Source organism: Amblyraja radiata, chromosome 3, assembly GCF_010909765.2.
Source record: "Amblyraja radiata isolate CabotCenter1 chromosome 3, sAmbRad1.1.pri, whole genome shotgun sequence".
NCBI classification, from domain to species: Eukaryota; Metazoa; Chordata; class Chondrichthyes; order Rajiformes; family Rajidae; genus Amblyraja; species Amblyraja radiata.
In genome coordinates this window covers 39,281,678-39,299,889 of record NC_045958.1, presented here as the reverse complement: position 1 = coordinate 39,299,889, position 18,212 = coordinate 39,281,678, and the positions used below count along the sequence as shown (strand labels likewise).

Here is an 18,212-nt window from a genome sequence, read left to right as displayed (position 1 = left end):
CACCAGAGGTACTTTGCACATAAGGAAATATATAAAAACAACTTGTGTTAACTATGTGATGTCTCACTTTGCATTATTTAGTTAATGTTCAGACCATAGTGCCGTGGGGGAGGGGAGAGTGGGGTAGGGAGGGAGGGAGGAGGGGGGAGGGGTAAATGTGGGGCATTGGTGATTCAAGGCTATAATCCCCAGGCTATAATTGATGTTGAGATGATTGGAAATGGGTAACATAAAAGGGCAACAGCTCTTTCTTTCATGACCTCTGGTCTGGATTTGTAGAGAACCGATAAGGATAAGGTTGAATTTAGTTTGATTCTCTTCGGTCAAAACACCAACATGATTGGTTGTTACATAATGATCACCGAGAATTAACATTTGGAAATGAAATGACAAAAGAATACAACAATAACAATTTATTGCACTGTGAGGATAATGTAAATCATAAATGATTTGCTCCAGCAGTCTATTCTACTTATAGATTTCCAGTGGATGAATTGTTGTTGTTTAAATATAGACATCATTGTAGCTGTTGTACAAAGTTAAAGATCATAATTATCTTTGCTCAGGTTACTGGTTTACATGCAGCTCTGGAACAAGAAAAATCAAAAGTCAAGCTACTACAGGCAGATTTAACAAAATTTCAGGTAAAATTTTCACTAAAATGGGCTGTCTTTCAGATATATCTAACTCAAATGGTTAACAGTTAACTATGTTTTAAAAACAGTAGGAATCTTGGTAAATTTAAGTTCACCTACATTTCTAAATGTGGCAACTAAACAAGTAAAAATACATGTAAACTTTCAAGTCATACTCGAATCAAATCTATACATGTGCTTTGCAAGATGTTACAATCAAATCTAAAGAGAATAACAGGTAGACAAATGTGCTGGAGAAACTCAGCGGGTGAGGCAGCATCTATGGAGCGAAGGCCTATTTCCTTCGCTCCATAGATGCTGCCTCACCCGCTGAGTTTCTCCAGCACTTTTGTCTATTTTCGATTTTCCAGCATCTGCAGTTCCTTCTTAAACTAAAGAGAATAACAACTAGTGGTAGGGAATTATATTAAACTAATCTTTAAGCATTTTATCTCCATCCTCCACCGACTCAGGCTAACAGGAGGTGCTCCAAAAGTTGAACTGCAAAGCAAAGTATGGGTTTGCTCTTCAGGTTGAAGTACTGGGTGATGCTTCAGTCTTCACTGGCTTATGTAGCAAGGGATTTTGTGCTCATAAGTCATAGGAGCAAAATTATGCTACTCTGCAATTCAATCATGGCTGTTCTGTCTTTCCGTCTCAACCCCGTTCTCCTGCTTTCTCCCCAAAATCCTTGACGCCCTTACTAATCAAGAATCTGTCCACTTCCATCTTTAAAATACCCAATGACGGCCTCCATAGCTGTTTATAGCAATGAATTCCAGATTCATCACCGTCCGACTGAAGAAATTCCCACATCTCCTTTCTAAAGGTACGTCCTTTTATTCTGAGGCCATGACCTCTGGTCCTAGACTCCCACTAGTGGAAACATCCAATGCATCCACTTGATCCAGGCCTTTCACTATTCAGTAAATTTCGATGAGGACCCCCTCATCCTTCTAAACTCCAGCGAGTACAGGCCCAGTGCTGTCAAATGCTCGTTACGTTAATCTAATCTCCCTTAGAATTGCTCTGCTGCTTTAAAAAAAAAAACTCTCTTGTTTGAATTTTTGAACTGCAATAGTAAACCTTTAGTTCTAACCTTTTATAGAAAAAGTTGATTATATTCACTTTTCTTTCTCTTTTGGTATCTACAGGGAGGCAAGAAAGGGAAGAAAGTATCTGAATCTGATCACTGAAGATTGTACAATTTACATACTGTGAAGCCCAGGGCAAAAAAATCCCTCTAGAGATCTTTCCTCAGAGTGCCAGTGGAGACACTTGTTATTGCACAGTTGGATTTTGCAATCAATTTGTTCTGCAGTTCTTTAAAACCTTTGAGAAGGCTTTTTCCTCCCGCTTCCCCCCAGGAAGAGTTGGGTGGGAAATTTAATTTTGCACTTTTGATGGAGTGGTCTAGGTACTGTTGACTGAAAGACTTATTGATGAATTACATTTCAAAGCTTTTCCTTTAAGCTTCATAAGCTTAAACGTAGGGTCCTTTTTACTTTTCAGAAGTTAATTTTGATTTGTAATAAATGAAATTGCTTTAGAATGATACTTTGCTTGTTAGGTGAAGAATTGCGCCATCTTGTTTCAACTGCAAGCATCTGTTGCTTCTGAGTTGGCACAGTAGATTGAAACTAAAAATATACAGAAATGCAAAGTAGCACATTTTCATGCTGAACCTCATGAAGGCTGGTATTGACCAGAAAGAAGGTTATAGAGTTTGAATAGTGTCGAGGCGGGGATGGAAGAAGTAATTGCCATAAAATTGTTCCTGGGGCTTTCATGTAAAATAAATAGAAAATTGGACTCATCAAGTGAAGGAAAGCAATATTTTCATTATCTTAGAAGTTTCTGATTCTCGATTGGTCCCTGGTACATTTGCCTTTGGAAAGATATTGTATATCAACTAGTCTAGATTTGTGACCTGTACTAGAAAGACATTTGTAAATAGCCCAGACTGGTTTTTGAAATAGTTTCCAATTTGATCAGAGTTGAATCTAAAAAAATGCCAAATTTTTCTTAATTTCCAATGATTTGCAATAAAGTTTGATTCAACCAGACTTGACTTTTTTTTTTAATGTATGTACACAAACATTTTTGTTCCAATTGTGTGTTTATAAAGGCATTACAGTTACTTGAGCCCCTGAACACTAAATTCTGACTTAATTTCAAATTTAGGTTTGTGTCTTAGATTGTTAATTGTGACTGAACCATTCTGAAAATTGTGGAAAATAAAACTGGACATTTTGCATTGGAATTCACTTTTCTAAATCTAATTGAAGTAGAAAAACTCTTACTTAACCCATATTCCTTCATCCTCTGTGCCATTTTAACTACTGAAAAAACACCTCTTCCATTATTCATAGTGGCAGCCCTGTTGACTTCATTGTACATGTAAATGTACTGACATGCACTAAATTTTGTACTCTATTTTCAATTGAGTCTGGAAGAATATAGAATATGGGCCCTTTGACTCAATGTCCCCATGCCGTATCTCAACCAGACACATTTGCTCATATCCCTCTAAACCTTTCCTATCCATGTATCTGTCCAACTGACTTTTAAATGCTGTTCTGGTGGCAACCTCAATACCTTTACTGGCAGACCTTTCCATATAGCCACACCTCTTAGTGAAATAGCTCGGTGCTGGGACCGCAGCTATTTACATTATATATTAATGATTTAGATGAAGGGATTAAAAGTAACATTCGCAAATTTGCTGATGACACAAAGCTGGGTGGCAGTGTGAACTGTGAGGAGGCGTGTGCGGACGTGGCGCCGACGGACAAAGACGAGGAAGCCAAATAACTGAATGGAAACTAAGCAGAAACGCCAAATAACCGAATGGTAACTAAGCCGAAATGCCAACTAACCGAAAGGGTGGGACGCCCAATTGCAAACTAACCGAAAGGGCGGGCGCCTAAAAGCCAACTAACCGAAAGGCTGCGCGCCTAAAAGCAAACTCAACAATTGGCTGCTCTGTCGAAACGCCACCTACCCGAAAGGCGGCGTCGCCTACAAGCCAACGGACCGAATGCCACTCAACAGAAAAGTCAAATAACGGACATGACGTTGCTGGGGGGCGGGACTTATCAGCAATTGGTCCAGACCCCCGCATCCATCACATCACTGTGGAGGGATGAACATTGTCCCAAGCCTCCGCTCCACGTGACCCACAGCACGCGGAGGGTGGCTGTAGGAGAGTGGGGGCTGTCCCGAGGGATGCGCACCTTCGGCCGCTTACAACTTGGTGCTTGGGTTCAGATTGTCCAGTCACCTATGGCTTGTGTGGGAAAATGGCCCCCACACTCTCGTCTCCCCCTTCTCTCCCCCTCTTCTCTATCTCCCCCCTCCTATCCCTTCTCTCTCTCCCCTCTTCTCTCTGCCCCTCCTCTTCTCTCTGCCCCTCCTCTCTCCCCCTCCTCTCTCTCTCCCCCTCCTCTCTCTCTCCCCCTCCTCTCTCTCTCCCCCTCCTCTCTCTCTCCCCCTCCTCTCTCTCTCCCCCTCCCCTCTCTCTCCCCCTCCTCTCTCTCTCCCCCTCCTCTCTCTCTCCCCCTCCTCTCTCTCTCCCCCTCCTCTCTCTCTCCCCCTCCTCTCTCCCCCTCCTTTCTCTCCCCCTTCCCTCTCCCCCCTCCTCTCTCCCCCCTCCTCTCTCTCCTCTCCTCTCTCTCCCTTCTCTCCCCTCTCTTTTTCTCCTCTCCCCCTCTCTCTCCTCTATCTCCCCCTCTCTCCTTTCTTTCTCTCCCTCCTCCTTTCTCTCCTCTCTTCCTCTCCCCATTCTCTCTCTCTCCTATCTCTCCTCTCCATCCTTCTCCCCTCTCTCTCTCCCCTTCTTTCTCTCTCTCCCCTTCTTTCTCTCTCTCCCCTTCTTTCTCTCTCTCCCCTTCTTTCTCTCTCTCCCCTTTCTCTCCCCTTCTTTCTCTCTCCCCTTCTTTCTCTCTCCCCTTCTTTCTCTCCCCTTCTTTCTCTCCCCTTCTTTCTCTCTCTCCCCTCTCTCTTCCCTCTCTCTCCTCTCTCTCCCTCTCTCTCCCCTCTCTCCCCCTCTCTCTCTCTCCCCTCTATCCCCTCTCTCTCTCTCTCTCCTCTCTCTATCCCCTCTTTCTCTATCCCCTCTCTCTCTCTCTCTCCTCTCTCTATCCCCTCTTTCTCTATCCCCTCTCTCCCCCCCTCTCTCTCTCCCCGTCTCTCTCTCCCTCCCCCCTTCTCTCTCCCCCCTTCTCTCTCCCCTCTCTCTCTCTCCCCCCTCTCTCTCTCCCCTCTCGCTCTCTCTCCCCTCTCCCCTCTCAATTTTCAATTTAAAAAACTTTATTGGCATGATAAAAAAACATTGTTATATTGCCAAAGTATAAAACATGACATACATGTTTAAAATGCATAAGTATAAATACAAGTATACAGTGTATGGATAGATATGTCCCTGTACATAAACTCGCAATAGGCCTATAGCCCTTTATTGATTGCTACACATTCTTGCAGCTGTAAGCAGTACAACACAATAGCAAGTTTAGCAATTCAATATTAATTTCTTAGTGTTAGTTAATGTCGATTAGTGTGTGCATACATATGTGCATGTTGGTCAGTCACCGTCTCTCAGGTTATGACATGCTGTTACGTGTTGTGAACCAAGATGTGCCGTATTTCCTTCGCCAAGGATTATTCTTCGTTTTGATGTATCATCTAGTTCTCTAAAATCAGGGGTTGCCACACTGAGTTTGTCAAAGTATGCTTTCCTTGTTTTGTCAAATTTTTTGCATTTTAGGAGGAAGTGCACCTCTGTTTCAACCTCATCTGTCAAACAGTGGCCGCATATTCTGTTTTCTCTTGGTTGCCAGAATCTCTTCTGTCTTCCTTTTTCAACTGCCAAATAGTGGTCACTTAACCTGTATTTGGTGAGGGTCTGTCTCTGCTTTATGTCTCTAACAATTGAGAGGTAGTTTGCCAATTTATAATCTCTTTTTAGGGCACGGTAACATTCTAATCTGCTTTGGCTTTTGGTTTCTTTATCCCAATGTTCCAAATACGTTTCTTTACATTGTTTGATAATTTGGTTCACTCTAACTGGTGATTGGGGGTCAGTATTAATCTGAGGCCGGTCAGGGTTTAACTGAATAGGGGTAGTTAGTCTCAGTACCAACTGACACAGGGAACTCTTTTCTGGGTTTCCCTCTTGTGTTTGAAGGGCTTTAAACTGGAGGGTATCTGGGGGGCTAGATTAAGGTGATTCCAAAAATTTAGTGCTCTTTTCTGGATATTTATTATCAGTGGGTATCTGCCTAGTTCCGCCCTACATGCGTTTGTTGGTGTTTTCCTTTGGATACGGAGGATGTTCCGACAAAATTCCGCATGCATGGCCTCCGTTGTATGTTTTTCCCATTTACTATAACTATGGTGACTGAGCGGACCCCATACTTCACTATCATAAAGTGCAATAGGCTGGATTACACTGTCAAATATTTTAAGCCAGATTTTAATTGGAATTTGGATGTTGTAGAATCTTATTTTCATTGCATAGAGAGCTCTTCGAGCTTTCTCTTTTAGTGCATTCACTTCCATATTGAAGCTCCCTGATGCTGAAACATTTAGACCAAGGTAAGTATAGCTCATAGTGTGATCGATAACAGTACCATTGAGAGTAAATTTGTATTTATCTTCCTGACATCTGGGTCTTTTCTGAAAAATCATGATGTTGGTTTTCTTTAGATTTACTGCCAGGGCCCAATTTTGGCAGTACTCATCAAGTAGGTCCAACTGTTGCTGCAGCCCCTGTTCTGTGGGGGACAGCAGAACCAAGTCATCCGCATAAAACAGGGATTTTACCTCTCCGTCCAGAAGACAGAGGCCCGGCGCTGTGCTCTGGTCCAACTTTACTGCCAAATCATTGATATATACATTAAACAGTGTCGGGCTCAGATTGCAGCCTTGCCGGACACCTCTTCTCTGGGCGAAGAGATCAGTGCGTTTGTCCCCAATTTTAACGCCACATTTATTATTCAGATACATTGATTTGATAAGATCATATACCTTTCCTCCTATACCACAGCCAAGGAGTTTGTAATAGAGCCCTTCATGCCAAATAGAGTCAAATGCTTTCTCAAAGTCAATAAAACAGGCAAATATTTTCCCATTTTTCGCTTGGTGTACATGTTTTTCAATGAGAGTGTGGAGGGTATAAATGTGGTCAGTGGTACGGTGTTTTGGGAGGAAGCCAATTTGGTTTTTACTGAGAATGATGTGTTTGTTAAGGAAATCCTGCATTCTGTTATTTATGATACTGCAGAATAACTTCCCTAGGCAGCTACTGACACATATGCCACGATAATTATTTGGGTCTAATTTGTTTCCACATTATAAATGGGTGAAATAAGCCCTTGACACCAAATATCAGGGAAATAAACCTGAACGTAGTATGATGTTGAACAGCCTAAGCACTATGTCCTGCATCTCCGGAGTGCTGTACTTGAGCATTTCATTTTTGATGCTGTCTGGACCACAGGCTTTCTTTGAGTGGAGAGATTTTATTTTTATGGTCAGTTCTTCCAAACTAATTGGGGAATCAAGAGGGTTTTGATAATCTTTAATTACTGTTTCTAGTGTTTGGAGTTTTTCTTTGATATGGGAATAATTTGAGTTTATTTTATTTATTGGGATGTCTTTATATAGATTTTTGAAGTGTGCTCTCCAGATATCACCGTCTTGAATTGGTAGTGTTTGTAGTTTTGTTGTGCTCGGGTTATTCCACATATCCCAAAATTGGTTTTGATTTATGGAATTTTCAATTTCTTCAAGTCTCTTGCGAGTGTAATTTTGTCTTTTGTTCCTAATCGTGTGTTTATACCTTTTAAGAGTTTCATTATATCTAATACGCAAGTCTGGGTTGTTTGGTTGAAGGTGTTTTTGGTTCGATATTTTCCTCATGTCTTTTCTGACACTTTTACACTCATGGTCGAACCATTTTTCATGGTTGTGTTTTTTGATAATTTTTCTCTTCTGTTTTACAAGGTCAGCTTTGATGGCTGCCCGCTGCCTTGTGAAAGATCATATTAATGTCATTTATAGCCATGTTTACACCATCTCTAGTAGTCTCATATGGGTTTGTCTTGAATTTCAGTATTTTATTTGTGAGTTCAGGGCCATGATGAATTTATCTCCACTATCTGAGGCCCATTTGTAAGTCTGATTTATTTTATACAGCTTACTGGGTTCCTTTTTTACGTCTTTAGTTTGAACAGGAAATTTTAGGTACACGTTGATTTGACTATGGTCTGAAAGAGGGGACTGCTGCCTAACAGTGAATGCACTGAGTGCAGGGGTCTATGTCAGTAATTGCATAATCTCTCTCTCTCTCTCTCTCTCTCTCTCTCTCTCTCTCTCTCTCTCTCTTTCTCTCCCTCTCTCTCCCTCTCTCCCTCTCTCCCTCTCTCTCCCTCCCTTCTCTCTCTCTCTCCCTCCCTTCTCCCTCCCTCCTAATAATAATAATAATATCTTTATTGTCATTGCACATAAGCGCAACGAGGTTTGGTATGCAGCTTCCATCCGATGTCATAACTTAAATAACTAATAAAATTTAGATTTAGATATCCCGAGAACATTACAACAGTAAAATAGTCAAAACAGTTCAAACAGACTAAAGTGCAGATGTGTCTGTCCGAGGGAGACAGTCCATGGGGGGTGGGGGGCACTCAGCAGCGCCGGTTCAGAGCCGCTATAGCTCTGGGAATTAAGCTGTTCCTGAGTCTGGAGATTCGGGCGTAGAAGGCCTTGTAACGTCTGCCGGAGGGAAGTAGTTCGAACAGTCCGTTACAAGGGTGTACGGAGTCTTTATCGATGCTGACGGCCTTCCTGAGGCACCGTGTGTGGTAGATGCCCTCCAAGGCTGGTAGCTGTGTCCCAATAATCTGCGCTCTGTGGACAACGCGCTGAAGAACTCTCCTCGGCGGTAGAAGGTTGTCAGCAGCTGTTGGGGCAGACCAGTCTTTTTTAATGTTCTCAGGAAGAACAGTCGTTGCTGTGCCTTCTTGACCAGCGCAGCGGTGTTGGTGGACCATGTGAGGTCCTCTGAAATGTGAGTGCTCAGAAACTTAAAGCTGGACACTCTCTCCACACTGTCCCCGTAGATGGAGATTGGGGCGTATTCTCCATTATGGGACCTCCTGAAGTCAATAATCAGCTCCTTGGTCTTGGAGGTGTTTAGTGACAAGTTGTTACGTGCGCACCAGTCCGCCAGGTTCTGCACCTCCGCTCTGTATTTTGTTTCATCACCGTTGGTGATCAGCCCAATCACTGTTGTGTCGTCTGCAAACTTCACGATGGTGTTGGTGTTGAATGCAGGAACACAGTCGTGAGTGAAGAGGGACTAGAGCATGGGGCTCAGTACACAGCCCTGTGGTGTGCCGGTGCTCAGGGTGATAGTGGAGGACAGGTGCGGGCCCAGTCTCACTGCCTGCGGTCGCTCCGTCAGAAAGTTCAGGATCCAATCGCATATCGGCGAGCTGAGGCCTAGCTGGTGGAGTTTGGTGGTGAGCTTGGTGGGGATGACCGTATTGAATGCAAAGCTATAGTCTATGAAGAGCATCCTCATGTACGTGCCCTGTCTGTCCAGGTGAGCCAGGACAGTGTGAAGAGCCAGAGAGATGGCATTCTCTGTTGATCTATTTCCCCTGTATGCAAATTGATGAGAGTCCAGTGAGACAGGAATGCTGGATTTGATGTGGGAGAGGACCAGCCTTTCAAAGCACTTCATGGGTATTGGAGTTAGGGCAACCGGGCGGTAGTCATTCAGGTTGGTGACTTTAGACTTTTTCGGCACCGGCTCTATGGTAGCGTTTTCAGGCATTTGGGGACCGTTGCCAGAGATAGAGGCATTTTCTCTCCCAAGGGAGATAAGTTGCCAGGCACTTTCTCTCCCCTCCTCTCTCTCTCTCCCTCCTCTCTCTCCCTCTTCTCTCTCTCCCCCCTCTCACTCTCCCTTCGGCACGCCAGGGAATGTGTTCCCCCCCCCCCCCATGTTTTAAAAGCGATTTACTCTGCCCCAAGACGCCTGCCCCCACGGCCAGGGTGGGGGTGAATCACCCGGTGTGGGTGTCAGGGTCCGGTGGTTGGAGGTAGGGGGGAATCACCCGGTGTGGGGGTTTGAGTCTGATGGCGGTGCATCGCGGTCAGTGACTGGGCGGGGGGAGGGACCAGCCTGTCCCACACCTCCGCCACACCCGACCCCCACACCGGGAGTGCAGCGTAGGTTTACACGGTTAATTCCCAGGATGGCGGGACTGTCATATGCTGAGAGAATGGAGCGGCTGGGCTTGTACACTCTGGAGTTTAGAAGGATGAGAGGGGATCTAATTGAAACATATAATATTGCTACGGGTTCGGACATGCTAGAGGCAGGAAACATGTTTCTTGACACTCTGAGCCCAGACAAATCATTGATATAATCCACAAACAATGGGCGCAGCACCGATTCCCGAGGTACACCACCAGTCACAGGTCTCCAATCCGGAGAACAACCTTCTACCGCCACCTTCTGCTTTCTTCCATGAAGCCAGTTCTCTATCCAGTCAGCTCGCTCTCAATTAATCTTGTCCCTCAGAATCCTCTCTAGTAATTTGCTTACCTCAGGTCGATAGTTCCCAAGATTTTCTTTGCAGCCCTTTTCAAATAGAGAACACAAAATTAGCCCCCCTCCAATCATCCAGCAATGTACTTATAAAATATATTTTTGTATTTGTATTTTAATTTGATGAGCTGTCATATTTCAATTAGTTGTCTGTGATGAGTTTATGGTGGTACACTAATTAGTCTTGGTGCTCGCATATACACAGTTATTTAAAAAAATAAAGTACATTTGGGATTTGAAATTCCCAACTTCAAAATTATTTCACCAGACTCCAGAACACTGCAGTTGGCATTTTTAATTATGTGATACTGATGCTAGCTCTTGATCAGATCGTTTTAAAGTGCTTTACTTGTGCATTTATTCCACAGTCAATATATTACTGCAAAGTTAGCATTTGTATAAGATTTGTATGTCAGAAATATTTGCTGTTAATATTAATAGGTGATTTAAAAAGTGGTCAATTTATACTGGTATATTAAACTATTGATTGTTAATTTTAGCAAAGGGGGAAATGAAGAGGAGAGTATCTTTTTAGGGTGTTATATTGTTAAATATTCTTTCATATTCATTGTGGGTGTTAGATGTAACAAGATGTATGACCATTTGTTAGACCATATGGAAGGATAGGGACCCTAATTGTGGGTATAGGTATGGGTGGGCGGCGCGACCGAAGGGTGGGCGGCGTAACCGACGTCGCAGCGGCCTCTGCAGTCCGTCTGTCTTTTAAAAAAAAATTTTGTCCCGTTGAGGGTATAGTTTGTACTGGGTTTTTAAATGTGTATGTGTGGGGGGCGGGTGGGTGGGTGGGGGAAACCTTTAAATCTCTTCACCGTACGGGGACCCGACCTTTCCTTGTCGGGTCTCCGTTGCCGTTGGGGCCTAGCGCCGTGGAGTGGCCTCCAACCGGAACGACAGCTCAAGTCACGGAGCTGGCGGAGCTGCGGACCTACCATCGTGGAGCAGGCCGGCTTCGGAGTGTGGAGAGCTGTGATGGCGCACTGCTGCGACCCGACTCCGGTGGATGGTGACACCGGGAGCTCGCGAGTCCCTGGTGGGAGACTGCTTTACGGAGCACCAGCAACGGTAACTTCTCCCGCCCGAATTGCGGGGTTGAAAATGACCTGGAGCGGGGCCTTACATCGCCCGGCGCGGCTTAGACAGCCGCGGGACTTGCTAGCGCCCACCGGGGGCTCCAACATCAAGACGCGGAGCAGGGCCTTGCATCGCCCGGCGCGGCTTTAAAATGCCGCGGACTTGCTAGCGCCCGCCGGGGGCTTTGAATTTGAGAGAAGAATGGAGAGCAGGGGAGAGACAAGACTTTGCCTTCCATCACAGTGAGGAGGAGATTCACTGTGATGGATGTTTGTGTAAATTATGTTGGTGTGTGTCTTGGTTCTTTTCTTGTATGACTGCAGAAACCAAATTTCATTTGAACCTCATGTGAGGTTCAAATGACAAATAAATGGTATTGTATTGTAAATGTAAAGCCACTCTTAGAAATGTAGAAGAAGAGTCTCGACCCGAAACGTCGCCTATTTTCTTCGCTCCATAGATGCTGCCTCACCCGCTGAGTTTCTCCAGCATTTTTGTCTACCCTACAAATGTAGAGGTATTCGCTGTACTTTTGTTCAACTAATACCTCGCTTTACATTTATTTAAAAAAAATAAAAATTAACAAAACTATATATGTACAGAAAGATACCATTGAATACTTAAGTGCTTCATACTCAAGGTTGTAATGTAGGAAATGAGCCACTTGATTTGTTCATGGTAAGATTTTTGCAACAGCAGTATGAAATCACCAAGTAATTTGTTTTCAATGTTTCTCAAGGGTTAATTATTGAATGTGCTTGTTCTTCAAAATATTTTCATGGCTCTTTTATGTCAGACTAAGAACAAGGTCTTTGTTCACTCTCAGTTCTGATGTTCCAACACAAATATTGACCTTACCTTTTCCTCTGCAGATGCTGCTCAACCCACTGAATTCTTCCAGCAGTTTATTTTGTGCTCAGGATTGCAGCCTCTGCTGTATCTTGTGACCTCTAAGAGAGCAGTCACTACATCTGGATTTTTACCTTTGTTCATAATAACCTTTTGTGTAATAACAGGGCCACTGGAAATTGTGTTTTGTTTAAAAAGTGCAAGAATAATGCTTAAATTATTGCAGAGAAATTGATGTGCATTGATTAAGTGACACTAACTTAGAAAATTGGTAGGCTTCCTTTCCAATTCACACTGCTGTGTTTACTCCTCCTTCCAATGACTGCCTCAACCCTAATTCCCTTAAACCTGCATTTTCCCTTCCAAATATTGCCTGGTTCCCCAAACCAAGCTTGACAGGATCTCACAATATATTTATGGTTTGGGATTGGGTGCCTAATAGGATGCTACAGATTTTGCTATATTTGCAGCCACAGTTAGATTGGCTCTGGATAAATTGTAAATATTCCTTAGGCAGGGTTCATATTAGCATGTTTAGGTCTGGTTTTAATTTGATATGAGTAGCCTTTTGTCTTCAACTTGGTTCAGAGCAAGGAGTGATGTCGGAGGAGTATAACACTGTGGAACCAAATCAGAACATAAGAGCAGAATATTAAAAACAGTTCTCCACTTAAAATTCATCTAATTTACTTGACAATTCTGAAAACTTTCCACTGGTGTTTTATTCAAACTTGGGGGTACTACAGACTTCATATTATACGGTTTAATATTGCTCAAATAGTAATTGTCTTAGTTAATGAAATGGTTTTCCACTGCCCGTGACAAATTTCAGAGCAGAACTGATTCCCATTTTTAGAATCTGTTCCTTGGCAAATAGAAAGCCACCAGGTGAGTTGATAGACTACTATGTTTTTTCAGTTAATATTTGACATTTTCAGTTTCTTGTTTGTCAGGGATGACACTGAGATTGGACTGATTCTATGTAGTAGAATAGGACCAAGGCCATCTGTGACAAAGTCTTGTTTGAGGAGTTTTTCTATGATGTGCACCTTCCAGTAGGAGCAGATTGTCTCTTCGAACAGCTCTCAGCTGTCTTTTGGGGCCAGGGATGGTCTATAACTGCATTGAAGAATTTGTGCATGTTGTGGTTATCCACAAGTTGCTTTTCCACCTGTCTTTCTGCTCACCATCTGTTCATGGTGTTGAGGCTTTTGTTGAACTTCTATCTTCAGGTGTTTGTGCAGCTGTTTTTACCCCCCTCTGAGGCTTAATGCAGTTTCCAAGCCAAGAATCTCTTGTTTGCAGTTAATTAGCTTGATTATTCTCATCAAACCAGTTTTCTGGTAGAGAAGCCAGGAATCTAAAATTAGGCACTAATTATTATGGAGTCCATGTCACTGGATACTCTGGCTCCTGTTGGGATTTTTCGAATTATATGTGAGATGGAATGAGAACTATCTTTGTCAGGTTTTTGAGACCTTTGATATTGATTTTCTTGTAGTAGCATTTCTGTAACCAGCCATTTTGGGACTGGATTGATGGAAATAATACAGCAATTTTGTAGACAAATCAGTGATCTTCAACATTTGTCCAGGCAGAGTGATGCGAGCTTTGTGGTCTTTCACTTGGTTACAGATCTTGATTAAAAGTTTTACTTGTCTAGGACAAAACAAGGTATTGGTTGTGACAAAGTTGTGTACTAGCAATCATAAGAAACAGAAGCAAGACGAGGCTTGTATGACCCCGATATGCTTGCTCCATCACTCGGTGAGATCATGGCTGATCTTTTAGAAAATAGGTGCAGGAGTAGGCCATTCGGCCCTTCGAGCCTTCAATATGATCATGGCTGATCATCCAACTCAGTATCCTGTACCTGCCTTCTCTCCATACCCCCTGATCCCTTTAGCCACAAGGGCCACATCTAACTCCCTCTTAAATATAGCCAATGAACTGGCCTCAACTACCTTCTGTGGCAGAGAATTCCAGAGATTCGCCACTCTCTGTGTGAAAAATGTTTTCCTCATCTTGGTCCTAAAAGATTTCCCCCTTATCCTTAAACTGTGACCCCTTGTTCTGGACTTCCCCAACATCGGAAACAATCTTCCTGCATCTAGCCTGTCCAACCCATTAAGAATTTTGTAAGTTTCTATAAGATCCCCCCTCAATCTTCTAAATTCTAGCGAGTACAAACCGAGTCTAACCAGTCTTTCTTCATATGAAAGTCCTGACTTTTGATTTGGTTCCACTTGCCTACAGTAATTCTATATCCCCTGATTCCTTTAATATTCAAAAACTATTTCTAGCTTGACTACACTGTATGGCTTGGCTTTCACTCGCTTCGAAGATGAATTTCAGAGATTCACTGCACACTGGTGAGGCTATTTCTTCTCGTGAATGGCTGAACTAATATTTTGATTCTTTGATCCTAAGTTCGAGACAACCAAGGGAAATAAGATGGAGGACTCCTTTCGAGTTAACTTTTCTTACTGCTCTGTCAATTCACCTCTCCAGAGATATACATCCTTTCTGATCATAGCATCAATGCCACTTAGGGGGGTAATCTGTTGTCTCTTTTTTCCGAAGGTAAGTGTGGAAATACTCCTTGGCCTCTGGGGGGTATCCCTGACAAACTTCTAAAGCCGGGAGAAGAATTACTGACCAAGTCATGCCTTGTATCTCTCATCTGGGAAGGGAAGCTCATACCAGATGCTCTGGAGATACCATAATTATGACCGTCTTCAAGGCAGGAGACAAATCTGATTGCACTGGTCCCATCCAAGATTCAGTAAAGATGGCTTCCTACCTGCAGTTGTAAATGGATCCCTCAGCTGTATCTCCTCTGTGTCCTGGCGATCTGCCCTTGTCCCCCTTCCCCGCCCCCCACCCCCCACCCCAGATGGAACAAGGATAGAGTTCCCCAGTCCTTGCCTTTCACTCCAAATCCAACATATTCTCTGACATTTCTCCGACCTTCAATGTGATCTCACATCTTCCCGTCCCCACTACTTTTTATAGAGACTGCTCCCTGCGCAACTCTTTGGTTCACTCATCCCTTCTGACCCAAACCACTCCCCAAGTACTTTCCCCTGCAATTGCTGGAGATGTAATACCTGTCCCTATTCTTCCTCCGTCGCTGCAATCCTTCCAGGTGAGACAGAAGTTCATGTGCTACTTATAACTTCATCTGCATTGGGTGCACCCGATGTGGCTTTTGCATTGGCGAGAACAAACGTACACTAAGCAACTGTTTCACTAAACATTTGCATTCGGTCTGCCAAGGCTTGCTGGATCTCCCAGTTGCTAGCCATTTTAACTTCGAGTTCTCATACTAACCTTTCTGTCCCAGGCTAAGAAAAGCATGTAAGAAAATCAGGGGAGATTTCAAAAAGCAGGTAGACTGGGAAAATCAGATTTGTACTGGAACCCAAGAGAAGGAATTCGTAGAGTGCCTCCGAGATGGTTTATTTGAACAGCTTGTGGAGCCTACCAGAAAAAAGACAATTCTGGATTTAGTATTGTGTAATGAACCGGATTTGATAAGGGAGCTCACGTTAAAGGAACCACTAGGAGGTAGCAACTACAAAATGATAAGATTCAACTTGCAATTTGAAAGGGAGAAAATGAAATCAGAAGTGTCGGCATTACAGCTGATCAAAGGGGACTATAGAGGCATGAGGGAGGAGCTGGCCAAAATTTGTCTGGAAAGAGACCCTAGGAATGACCGTGGAACAACAATTTTTGTAGGAATTTCTGGGAATCATTCCCAAAGAGGAAGAAAGATTCTAGGGGGAGAATGAGGTGACCGTGGCTGACAAGGGCAGCATAAAACTAAAAGAGAAGACATATAACATTGCAAAGATTAGTGGGAAGCCAGAGGATTGGGAAGCTTTTAGGAGGTAGTTAAAAAGGCAATACAGGGAGAAAAGATGAAATACGAAGGTAAGCTAGCCAATAATACAAGAGAATAGCAAGAATTTCTTCAGATATATAAAGAGTAAGAAAGAGGCAAGAGTGGACGTTGGTCTGCTGGAAAATGATGATGGAGAAGTGATAATGGGGAATAAAGAAATGGCAGAGGAATTGTTTTGATTTTTTTTGCATCAGTCTTCAAAGTGGAAGACATCAGCAACGTGCCTGAAATTCAAGAGAGTTGGGGTGGAAGTTAGTGGAGTGGTTATTACTAAGGAGAAGGCGCTTGGGAAACTGAAAGGTCTGAAGGTGGATAAGTCACCTGGACCAGATGGACTGCACCCCAGGGTTCTGAAAGAGGTGGCTTCAGAGATTGTGGAGGCATTAGTAGTGATCTTTCAAGAATCACTAGCGTCAGGAATGGTTCCAGATGATTTGCAAATTGCAAATATAACCCAGCTGTACAAGAAGGTAGCAAAGCAGCAGAGCGGAAACTATTGGCTGGTTAGCTTGACTTCAGTGGTTCATAAGATTAGAGTCCACTAGACCAGGTGTGGACCCGTCCCCCAAGGCAATATTCCACCACTGACCCAGAGCCCCCAACTACGCAGGCTGGCTGACAGGTTCCTGTTGTGACAACAGAGATCCCCATTGTGACGAGAGTCGTGGCAACCCTCACCCAACTGTGCAGGTGGAAGCGCGACTGCGTCGTTTTAAAGTTCAAAATGGCAATAGCCTGTAAAATAAGATCAATGTGAATGCATCTCATTCTCCCTCTTCTTTCCCTATTCCCCTCCTCCATTATTCTCCCTCTCCCCACCCTCCACTAATCCTCCTCTGCTTCCTCCCCTCACCTCCTCCCTCCCCTTCTCCTTCCCCCTCCCCTCCTCCATTACCTCGCCATCTCTCTTCCTACCACTATCCTCCTTCATTCCTCCTCTTCACCCTCCCTCTTCTTTCCCCTCTCCTCCCCCACTCCCTCCCCATCTCTCCCTCCCTCTCCTTTCCCCTACCCTGTCACCCTCCCTCCATAACCCCTCTCCCCTCCCTACCCCCCTCCACTCCCTCTATCCCCTGCTAACCCATTCCTCACCTCCCACCTGTCCCACCCCCACACGCCCTCCTCTCCCTCTATCCCTCACTCCCTACCATCCCCACCTCCCTCCTCACCTCCCCCACTCTCCCTCCTCACCTGTTGTGTTGCGGCTGTCCAAATTACTGAAGCCTAACACCATAATAAGGGTCCAAAGACTTTATTAACGACATAGCACAGGTAACTTCATGCCAGCACGTTTTTGTAATAAATGCGGGAACCAGGCAGGGAGGGTTACTGTAAAGCTAGTGGGCGTAACTACAAAAGCATGACTCATAACATGAGTGACACTGATCTACATCCTCTTAAAGAATTAACAACAGTACAAACCCATTAACTAAGTAAGGCATGCATAGCAATTGATAATAAACTGGAGGAAAGTCAGACATAGCCAGGGTACTTCACAACCGGCTTACAAACACGACCAGCATGTGTACGATAGAGACCATCTCCTTTCTTTCTTTCCGGGGACAGAGCAGGTGGCTGCACAGGTGAAGGAGACTGAACCAGCATTGCTGGAGACGAAGCAGGAGACTGTGGCACAGGCAAAGTCGTCACTGGCAGTGGAGCCATTTCAGACGCTGGTTGTTGTGCTGGTAGAGGCGGAAGAGTGCCCCTGGACACAGACGGAAGTGCACTAGTACGGTCTGGATAATACGGAGGAGGAACTAGCTCGTTCACAAGCAGGATATGGTGTCTGTTACGGCTGTAGGTACCACCATCGGCACTGACTTTATACGAGCGTGGCTCAGAAGCAATTCCAGAAATCACACCAATACGGTCATGGCCTTTGTCAGTCTGTAAACTGACCACCTGCCCCTTGGTCAATGGTGGCAGTGGCCTACTTGTTTTGTCAAACCATTGTTTTTGAATGTCACGCTTCTGTTGTAACCTGGATTGAACCTCCTCAGGTGGAATCACCTGTGGGATCAATGCCTGATCCGCCACAGGCACCGTAGCACGGGTCTGTCTCGACAATAAACGTTGAGTGGGTGAGCCCAAAATGGGGTCACGG

The 18,212-nt window shown here is 44.1% G+C and overlaps 1 protein-coding gene across 3 annotated transcripts in view; it reads left to right on the top strand.

The window, feature by feature from the left end:
* gkap1 (G kinase anchoring protein 1) overlaps window positions 1-2,701 on the top strand; it is a 28,046-nt gene extending 25,345 nt beyond the window's left edge. For all 3 annotated transcript variants that reach the window (XM_033017639.1, XM_033017637.1, XM_033017638.1), the window contains 2 exons: window positions 567-644; window positions 1,790-2,701. In XM_033017639.1, the coding sequence (XP_032873530.1) occupies window positions 567-644; window positions 1,790-1,831 (120 nt within the window). In that variant the 3' untranslated portion in view covers window positions 1,832-2,701. The remainder of the gene's footprint in view (window positions 1-566; window positions 645-1,789) is intronic.
* Window positions 2,702-18,212: the final 15,511 nt, after the last annotated feature.